This window comes from Trachymyrmex cornetzi, unplaced genomic scaffold (genome assembly GCF_001594075.2).
Source record: "Trachymyrmex cornetzi isolate Tcor2-1 unplaced genomic scaffold, Tcor1.1 scaffold498, whole genome shotgun sequence".
Lineage (NCBI taxonomy): Eukaryota > Metazoa > Arthropoda > Insecta > Hymenoptera > Formicidae > Trachymyrmex > Trachymyrmex cornetzi.
Genome location: NW_017299804.1, coordinates 110,710 through 121,152, shown reverse-complemented (window position 1 = coordinate 121,152; position 10,443 = coordinate 110,710). Strand labels below are relative to the sequence as shown.

Below are 10,443 nucleotides of genomic sequence, written 5' to 3'. Positions count from 1 at the left end.
GCGGCGTCTCGTCCGCGCTGTACACATCGGAATATTAATTAAAAATCTCGCCAGTGTCTACGAGCGGGGGCTCGTTAACGAGCGCGCTCGTCGTTTTCGTGCGGCGCTCGGCTCGACCGCCGCGTATGGTATCCTTGGAACGGGACCTTATAGATTGCGTGTGTTCACCAGTATGCACATTCAGTACCAGTCGTTCATTACGAAGCATTACAGGATACAATACAAAGTAGCGTAGCGTTCATAACGGTAGTCCACTATAGCGAAATAGTATTTAAACGAGCAGCCGCCGGTTGCAAAAAAAAAAAGAGGGAAAGAAAGGAAAACGGGAAAATCGCCATAATCAACCGAAAAAAGCTGGAGATCGCAGATAGCAGGGCGCGGAAAAAGGGGGAAATAAATAAATGAATGATTTTTTCATGCAAAGGGCAGAGACGTGAACGAACGGACGCGAGACACATTACGGCGTATATCGCGTAGACGCACGGAGAGCCGGTCGTGGAAACTGCGCGAGAGATTGCACACGCGTGATACGGAGAGAATGAGAGGGAGAGAATGGAAAAGGTGACGAGAAAGAGAGCGCGGGGGAGATAAGGGTGGAGCACACGATATATCTAAAAAGCCGCGTTCATGTAAACCAGGCCTATTCAATTTCAGCTCCGGTTCTGTCCAAAACGCAAAACCATCGATGCCAAAAAATTCAATGTGAGTGAGACTTCGAAGAACCGTAAAGTATTGATGTGCATCTGAGTGACGCTTATCAACATTTTACAGTTTCTAAAATCTTACATTGAATTTTTTGGCGTCAATGGCTTTGCGTTTTAGCTCTGGAGCTCAAATCGGACAGGCCTGATGTAAACGCAATGCGTGCGTGCGTTATGCGTGCAACGTGAATGCGTGAGAGTGAAAGAACAGGGGGAGGGGGGGGAGGGGGAGGAGCGGTGCAAAGAGGATGAACGTGGTCCTACGCGAGGGGGCGCAGGATGTTACATAATTTATGTAGGTATATTCTATATGTATGTCGATATATAGCGAAATATATATCGATGGCAAACGAAAGTAATTTAAAAAAAGTGAAAGAAGGAAGTGGAAAGATATCGTGCGTCGGGCCGGAGAGGGGAACTAGCTGTATCATATTTACGGTATCTTGCGCGAATCATCCCTGTTTACTCGGAAAAGTCGAAGGGTGAGGAATAAGATGGTCCAGAAGAGGCACTCGCCGGGTTTGGCCCTTATCGTCAAATTCGTATCGATCGCGTCGATTTCTCGCATTTTTTAAAAATCACGACTTTCACCCGCTTTCAATATTTCCCGGGAATTTGTTGCCGCGACGTCGCTACGTAAGATTGCACAACTGAGCAATATTTATCTTTCGATTTAATAAACGCTGGTTGCACTCGGCTAAATTATTCTTGCAATTTGTGGTGAATTGTGTGTTAAAAGGCCAGAAAGCGGACCGTCCTACCTTACGATCCTGCTGTTAGTACAAAAGAAATGGTCGATGCACGAGATATGCGCGATTTATATTCCACTTGCGTTGTATAAATCGCGGGCAAGTAACAGCATTTGACAACTAGTTCGCAAATTCTAGTCTGTTCTATTTCAATCGCTTGTTATTGCATGAGAAAAAGCAGTTTCTTTGAAACAAGACGTTACGTACATAATAAGGATTTTTCACATCTGTCTCTCACGATTTACATTCAAAGATATTAATAACTATACATATCGGACAAATTAAAAGTTTCATCGACCTAAAAAAAAAACGTGGTTCCTAAATTCTACTTATACATTCAGCTTTCTTCCTATTTTAATTAAACGTTCAAAGCTGACCATTATGTCACGCTATAAAAAAAAAAAAGGCCTAAGAATTTTCATCTAAAAAGAAATGTTTTGAATCGATTTACTATTCCTGCTATATTGTTACTAAATTTATAACTAGAGAACGCTATTAATATAAAAAGCTCATAAATAATTTTTTTATAGCACAAATGTAATATATTTTTCATTCGTATGTATTGCGTGAAGTATAAAAAAGAAAACTATCACATTCAAAAAGCAATTTTTCTCGAAATAAACTGCTATATTGAACGATTACCGTCAATTTCCGATATTTAATACGTTTCAGTACAGAAAAAAAGGTAACAAAAACCGGAAACAACCCAAATAAAAAGATCAATGATTTTCAGTACATTCAAAGAATAAAAAAAAGAGTATGTTTTAACGACAGGTGTTGCTAGTATCGCGTGCGTTTTATAAACAACGAATTTTTTCCGTAAAAACCAATTTGTTTCCGCTACGCAATACTTTTTATATCTGAGGATTATGGCTGTTGATAAACTAAAAAGTGCGATACCATATCATCGTGATAACTTTAAGTTCGCTCTTTAATGTTAGAAATAATTAACAATGAATATTCTCCGCACACGCAAGCTACTTTTCTCCTTTTATTTTCCTTTGTACGAACACGAGAAAGATAACACAAGACTCGCTTTATTCGTGATAGTGTAACTGACATCAGTCGAACATAAATCATTACCGCACCGTTCAAGTGTTTCTATATGTAAAGTCTCTCAGACTGTTGTGTAAGAAATCTTACAGTATAAGCAAGAAATAAGGTAGTCGTGAGAATAGTATGTGCGTTTTTAACACGTGATGATTTTTTCTTTCCTACGTTGCATTCTATCTAACGGAAATTCGATCGCTTGCTTTAAGGAATTACGTTACAACGCGCATCTGACAATTTCCTAAACGACAATTTCGCGGAGCCAACGCGGCGAGATGAATGATGTACAGTAAAATCATTTTGTATTTGTGTTGAAAACGATCCACTCAAGTTCTCTTGTTACAATTTTGTGTTGAATTTTTAACATACTTAAATATTAATTTAACATAAAGTGATCATGTTATTTAAATGTTTTGTATTAAATTAACATTTAACATTTTTTAGTTTCAAAGTAACACAATTTATGAATAAATCGACAAATAACAAACGTGTTTTAAAACAAACGTGTTTTAAAACAAATGTGTTTCTAAGATAAATGAATAAAATACGTGCAAATTTTACTGAAAAAAATCAGATTCCACAGTTTGGTTAAACAACTGACAAATTTTGTCAGTATTATCTTTTTTGTGTTAATTTTTTTACATAATATTTATATTTCTGCCATATTTACCTTCTTAAATTAACACAAAAAATTGAGTGGATCGTTGGAGGCCCGTAAAATATGTTAAATTTAATACAAATTTTCCAACTGTGTAACATCCTCTCGCAATAACACCGATCCATATCTGACATGCAACGAGCGTCAATTGCATACCAAAGACGCGTCTCTCCCCGCAATCGTTGTAACTTTCTTTCATCGCGTTTCGACGACGGAAAGAAAAATCGTCAGGGGGGACGATGTGTAGCGGAGTTGGGCGAGATTATAGTATTTCCGATAGCAATAAAACGATCGCTTTCGACTGTCGTGCAATAAAGCAACAATACCCATGGATCACAGATATTTATGAGAAAAAAGGCATATTTCGTTATGATAGGAATAAGCGGAAGAATAAGTGATTTATCGACCAAGGGAAACGAAATAGTGTTCGCCCAACTCCGCTCTGCGCAGAGGAAACGGCGTCGAATTCAGAAGGTTTTGTCAAACGCGAGGCTCATTTATTATTAGATCTTAGATTAAAGGCGACTCTTTGATACTTTGATAAATCTGGCTAGTTTCCAAAGCGAGAAGATTTATGAGGGAGAGACTGGCAATCAACGGGGCACGAAGATCCTGTAAAGGAGAAGAAAAAAAGAAGAGACGTTCGCCTGTCGCAGCGCGCGTCAATTTACACACCTATTAACCGCGTTAAAAGCCGAACTATTAAATGACACAGCAAGCGAATAGAAAACATTTTTTTTTTTAAGAGATCCGAACATGCGGGAGAAAACAGAAATACACGAGATCCGCCGAATTAAGTCCTCGAGTCCGCCTCGCGGAAATTAATGCCGGCCTGGGGAGAAACAGGGAGAGATTTAATTGAACGTATTTTTGCGGAAGACGATGTCGCTTGAGGACCCTTAAAAAAACGCACCGAACAGCACCCTCACGGCCTGGAGAGAGAAAGGAAAAGAGAAAGGAGCGCGGAGCAGCTTCGGTAAAAAAAAAGGGAGAAAAAAGACACGACGGAAGGGTGGTGTGCCCCCAATTAAGGATGGCCTATATATCGCACTCGTTTGAAAACTTATCGCAAGAATGCACAAGAAGTAGCGTACACTCGCTGTACTACTGTTTGTTGACTCGAATAAATATGCGAATTAAAGTCGGTTTGGTTTATATGTACACGGTGAGTCCAAGATTCGTGCGAGCGGAACGCTGGTGATCGTTCGGATCGTTGTGGAAGCTGGGCTTGTCTCGCGAAGAGTGTTATTTGCCACGAAATATCAGAATAAAATAATGAAAACGCGGAGAATCGTCTCGGACGGACGCGAGCGTTCCATGCGACGATATTGTTATTATACGAATGTACTCAAGACGGCATGGTATACAAGACTAAAACAAGACCTAAAATAGGGACATAATATTTTATAACTCAACTTTTGTACAGAATAAATACTTGTACTGTGGACCAATATTTCTTTCATTTCATTCACATCAAAACCATTGTTGGAGTGTAGTTTTCTCATCGCATTAAGATGATCGATATTGTAACAGCATTAATATAATTAGTATATTTTTATCGAATTAAATAATTTCATTTTATTTAAAAGATATTTTTTTGAGTTAGGAATACAATTAAAAGTGAAAGGTAAGTAAAACGTTCCATAATTAATAAAAAATATATATATATAAATCTAGTTTATGTATATACATATATTAGTATAAAGATTAAATCTATACAAGTTTGTCTAATTTATTTATTTGTCTTTTGCTTATGCACTAATGGTATAATAACAATAGAATTCCTTGCTTCAGATATTTGCCACCAACTACCGTTTTTATGTTCTTTACCTACACCAGCAATAAGGTGATTTCCATCAGGAGTAAATGCTAGCGCGTTTATGAAACCCGTCAATTTAACTTCAAACAATAAATTTAAAGATCTAAAGTTGTCACTACAGTGCCATAACTTGATCGTACCATTCCATGATCCTAGAAATTATAATTGAGTAATTAATAAAAAAAGGAAAAATATGGATAATAAACATGAATACAAGGTTACATTATAATAATTTACCTGATGCTACTAAATCTGTATTTAATAGTGTGGCGATACTTGAAATCCACATCGGTTGACCATTGATTTCATCCAGACCGTGTGCCTGCGGCACCGAACACAGCGGCTTCTTCTTTAAACACCCCCAAATGCAAAGTTGTCCGTCATCTCCACCAGTAAAAAAATTTTCTTCGTTGATAAGTTTGACCGCGTCAATGCTATTGCCGACGCTACTGGAGTTAAATATTAATTGCGATTCTTCTACTACTTTCCAAATTCTGATGGTTCTGTCGTAACCACCGCTTGTGATAGCACGCTCTCGTGAAAGCGCGTCAATAGAGGTGATAGCGTTCTGATGCCCGAATCTATAAGAATAGTGACACAATCAGAAACAATTGAGAAAGATAAAATTAACATATTCAATATATACGTACACAGAAGTTAGACAAAATAATATAAATACTTAAAAAATACACCTTTTTTTTTATTATGAAGGTTAGTTTATCATCTTTTGCTTTTTGTCTTTTCTTATTTCTTGTTGGAATAGAGTCATACAATGCTTGAATAGTTACCAATGAAATGTTGTACTATTCTTTTAATTTTTCAATTGCTTATATAAATAATATTAGAAAAGGAAATTTGCTTTCCGTTCTATTTTCCAAAATTGCTCTGTTTTGCAAATGAATATTTTTCCTGATAAATGCATCTGATTTTAATATCATCAAATTATTTATAGTGTTGAAAAGCAGAGTAAAAACAGATTTCCTTCGCTACCTTTTAAACAATTGGAAGATGTTTTGCTGGAAAAATAGTATAACATTACATAGTAGCTACACTCTTCAAGCATGTGCACCTCTATACTATTTCAACAAGGATGAACTCTGTTTGTATTAAAGACAAAAAAATGACATACCAATATTACGGTAAAATATTATTATATAAAAAATGACATACTCTTACTATTAAAAGAAGTATATTTTGAATAGAAGGATTTTATCTTGTGTATTTAACAAAATATAAAATGTATATATAATATAAAAATACCAAATCAGATTTACAAAAAGTTACTTACAAAGATTCAACATAAGCCATATCGTCTAGATTCCAAACTTTCACGCTCTTATCTTCGGAAGCGGAGTATAACGTGTGAGTATCTTTACGGAATACCAATCCAGATACTAAACCTCTGTGACCTTTTAGATCCTTTATATGATTAAGAGTATCACCAGAGAATACTTTTATGTCTTTACATCCACTCTCTCCTACTACCTAAAAAAGACTTGTCTTTATCTCAAATTTTTTTATAAAATGAAAAACGATTTCACTTAAACTCACAAGAAACCTTCCATCCGTGCTAATCGCCAAACATCGTATGGATTTCATTCCAGGATTTTTCTTTCCTCTGTTTCCTCTGATGGCTTTTAATTTCGTCTTTTCCTTTACTGACCCTAATAAATAATTATTAATTTATTTCACAATAAATAATAGTATTTAAACAGATAATTATTTAAATTATTATTTTTAGAACTTTATCTATATATTATTTATGTAAGCTAAAATTTCAGGCATCGAGTGGTTCGCTGCTCAAGTGCGATTGATTCGCGATCTGTAAATTCGAGTTCAATCTCACTTGCACCTACATACGCGATTTTTCGCGTTTAAGAAGCCAAAAATGACTCCATCTAGTGATTAAGACACCTTTAATTATCAGCGCCATTTGGATCAGTCGTTAAATTAATAAACAATTAGACCATATACAACAGACGTTTCGATCCCTATTTGATCATTCTCAATGTTAAACTGAAAAATTACTGTTAATGTCGCTAAACGCTCGCAATTAATCATATAAAGCGTATAAAAATACATGAATACTCGCTTATTAGAAAATGGAATTCCTCACGTAGAAAGTAATCTCGTACGGAAATTTAAAAAGCTGCCTTGCTCCATGGACACAACTTCTAGTTGGAACTTCTCCATGTCATAAAAACGGTTAGATATGAAACGAAATCACATGTGGATATAATATTATCATCTTTCCATATTCTAAGCGAGTAAGTGTATTTTTATATGCTTTATATGATTTATTAATTGTGAGTGTTTAGCAATATTAACAGTAATTTTTTAGTTTAACATTGAGAATGACCCGATAGGGGTTGGAACTATCTGATATACATGGTCTAATTGTTCATTAAAGTTTTTCTCGCTCAAGATTCACAGTGGTTCGTAGCCCTTTTATTATATTATTTAATTTCATTAAACTAACAATTCAATAATAATGAATTAACAGGCTATTCGAGCCACGCTGGATATTATTTGTGAAACTTTGTCAATATAATAATAATTTATTAATATTAATTCATACGTTTCAACCTTTTTAACTTGGTCATCTTCAGTGATCTTATTCTAATTAATTCTATTAACCTAATGATATCCGCAGTCTTTTTTAAATGCATAATGATAAAATAAATCCGAGGGAATCAATTGTCTTCAGATGTATACATTACAACATCCTTATTTTGATATCTTGTCAAACAGTCTCTTGAAATTCTTCCAATTGTCCAATTCAAGGATATATGGTTTCTCAATCACTGTATTAGATGGAAACATTAATGTGCTGATTATGTCTCTATGAATACTCAATCCTTGATTTGGTCAACCTTAACAAATTTGGTTAGCCTTAACAAATGAGAATACAATGCTAATTTGTTAGCATAATCAGTACGTTAATGTTTCCATCTGATACAATGGTTGAGGAGCCATACATTTTTTAATTGGACAGTTTGAAAGAATTTCAAGAGACTGTTTGACAAGATATCAAAATAAGGATGTTGCAATGTATACATTTAAAGACAATTGATTCCCTCGGATTTATTTTATCATTATGCATTTAAAAAAGACTGCGGATATAAATCATTAGGTATTTAATAGGATCAATTAGAATAAGATCACTGAAGATGACCAAGTTAAAAAGGTTGAAACGTATATATTAATATTAATAAATTACACTACCCGACGTTTTAAGACTTTTTTTCTGCTATTTGAATAAAATATACCATTTCCGATGTATTTTCGCGCGCTGAACATGAATCCGGCAATGAAATTGCTCTATCACATCACGTTTTTCAGAAAAGTGAAGTTAAATGTGCCAAAGTTGACATTTTTTGACACCTTTAACTTCACTTTTCTCACAAACATGACGTGATAGAGCAATTTCATTACCGGATTCGTGTTCAGCGCGCGAAAATACATCGGAAATAGTATCTTTTATTCAAACAGCAAAAATCACGTCGGGCAGTGTTATTATTATATTGACAAAGTTTCGCAAATAATATCCAGCATGGCTCGAATAGCCTGTTAATTCATTGTTATTGAATTGATATTCATAAGATCCTTATTAATATTATAGATTAAACTAACAAATTAATTCTGGAAAAATCATTATTTCGAAACCTCATCTAGAGGGTCCGATTTGGACCGTTGTGTCATTGGCAAAAAAGCGTCTGTCGTCTCCACTGGTAAAAAATTCTCTTCATTGATGAGAACTATTTAACCGCGTGCCGACTCAATGCTATTGCCGACACTCGCGTTAAATATTAACTGTGATTCTTCGACTGTTTTTCATATTCTAATGGTTCCATATTCTAATAGTTCGTAATCACCACTAAAATTTATTAACTTACACTTGACTAAACTGCCATCCTTAGATCCTGTATATAATATACTGCCATCGCTTGAAAGGCAGATACAGGTAATGGAGGTTTTATGTTCTTTACACCTCAATGTTATAAGGTGATTATGGCCAGTATAATATGTTGCTATATTTTTTTTTAATCGACCTTTTTCTTCTAAATATTCCTCACGTAATCTCTGCGCGACTGCACCTTCTTCAAATTCTGCTCTATCTTTTTCTATAATGTCAAAATTTATTCGTTACATAAGATCAATTTTCTCTTTCCAAAATAATATAGATCAAATATAAAAATACTTCATTGAATTTTATACCTTCTTCTTCAATTTCTTGAAGGTATTTTTTTGCAAGCCTCAAACGTTTTTCTTGTGCAGTTTCCTCTTCTTCCTCAGTTTCACTTTGTGCTTCATTTCTATAAGTAAAAATCTTATAATACTCATTGATTATCATATTCTTCTAATGTATTTAATTAGTGTTACCTTAAATTTTCTTCTGCAAATTCTTCATCTGTACTGGCAATACTCTCATTGTCATCAAGTTCGGACTTCTTTAATTTCTTTAATTTTGACTGAGCTGTAGATTTCTTATTAAAGTGGCCATTGAGCTAATATAGTAAAATTAGAAATTAAATTAGAAATTAAAGTTAAGTCACATCGATACATTAAATTACACATAAGAACAAAATTATGAATAACATATTGCTTTATAGTGTTAGAATCTAAGTTACAGTAATCAAGAGATACGATGTTTCAGTGACATCTTTAATTTTACTCCCATACACAATAACCCTCTCACGTTCATCAAAAATGTGTCATCTCTTCGACGGTTTATGTCTCAAGATTCCACGCAACCTAATCACAATTTGGTACATCACTTGCTTTAACTTTAGAATGCAACATGAGCGTATCATAAAATTTTTTTCGGAGGGGCTTTCTATTAACCCAGGGATGTACCGTGCACCGGAATGACAACAAAAAAAAAGGATTTTGCTATTATACTGAAAAGAACATCACTGTACCAATTTTGTTGTGATTTACAACAATTTTTAACATTAATGAAATCCATTTGAATATTTTTACAACTTTTAATGTCTCCTCGTACCTCATTTTGAAGAGGAAAAAGTTACGTTTTGTACATCATGTAACTTTTACTTATTTTGTTAAAGATATTTTTTTTAAAAGAAAGATAATACACCTACTACAAGCAAAATGTTTAATTTTTTAATCTTATTATTGTATGCTCGGACTAATAGAAGTATTAAAAATTACTTATAACGAAAAAAAAAAAATTTTATTCAACAGCAAAAAACTCACACAAAGTCAAAAGTAAAGTAGTATGTTTTTTTACAATTAAAGATAAAAGAGAAATTTCGGTGGAGTACATCGCTAATTGGCCAATTCAAAATAAAATGTTTTCATTAGTAAAGCAGTGAAAAATTATTAAGCACCGACCGATGTGAATGGATGTATCAGGATGTACGATGCTAACGAGACCCTCTCAAAATGAAATAATTAATAAAAAATTTCAGGGAAGGTTTGAATCCCCAACCCTCCCCCCCCCCC

General features: G+C 34.4%; 1 protein-coding gene across 1 annotated transcript in view; it reads right to left on the bottom strand.

Moving 5' to 3' along the window:
* Window positions 1-4,889: 4,889 nt before the first annotated feature.
* Window positions 4,890-10,443, bottom strand: part of U3-55K (U3 small nuclear riboprotein factor 55K) — a 7,254-nt gene continuing 1,700 nt past the window's right edge. The window contains exons 2-8 of the mRNA XM_018514274.1: window positions 9,361-9,485; window positions 9,196-9,293; window positions 8,874-9,101; window positions 6,529-6,641; window positions 6,266-6,462; window positions 5,215-5,558; window positions 4,890-5,129 (exon numbers count right to left, since the gene is read on the bottom strand). Of these exons, the coding sequence (XP_018369776.1) occupies window positions 4,891-5,129; window positions 5,215-5,558; window positions 6,266-6,462; window positions 6,529-6,641; window positions 8,874-9,101; window positions 9,196-9,293; window positions 9,361-9,485 (1,344 nt within the window). The 3' untranslated portion in view covers window position 4,890. The remainder of the gene's footprint in view (window positions 5,130-5,214; window positions 5,559-6,265; window positions 6,463-6,528; window positions 6,642-8,873; window positions 9,102-9,195; window positions 9,294-9,360; window positions 9,486-10,443) is intronic.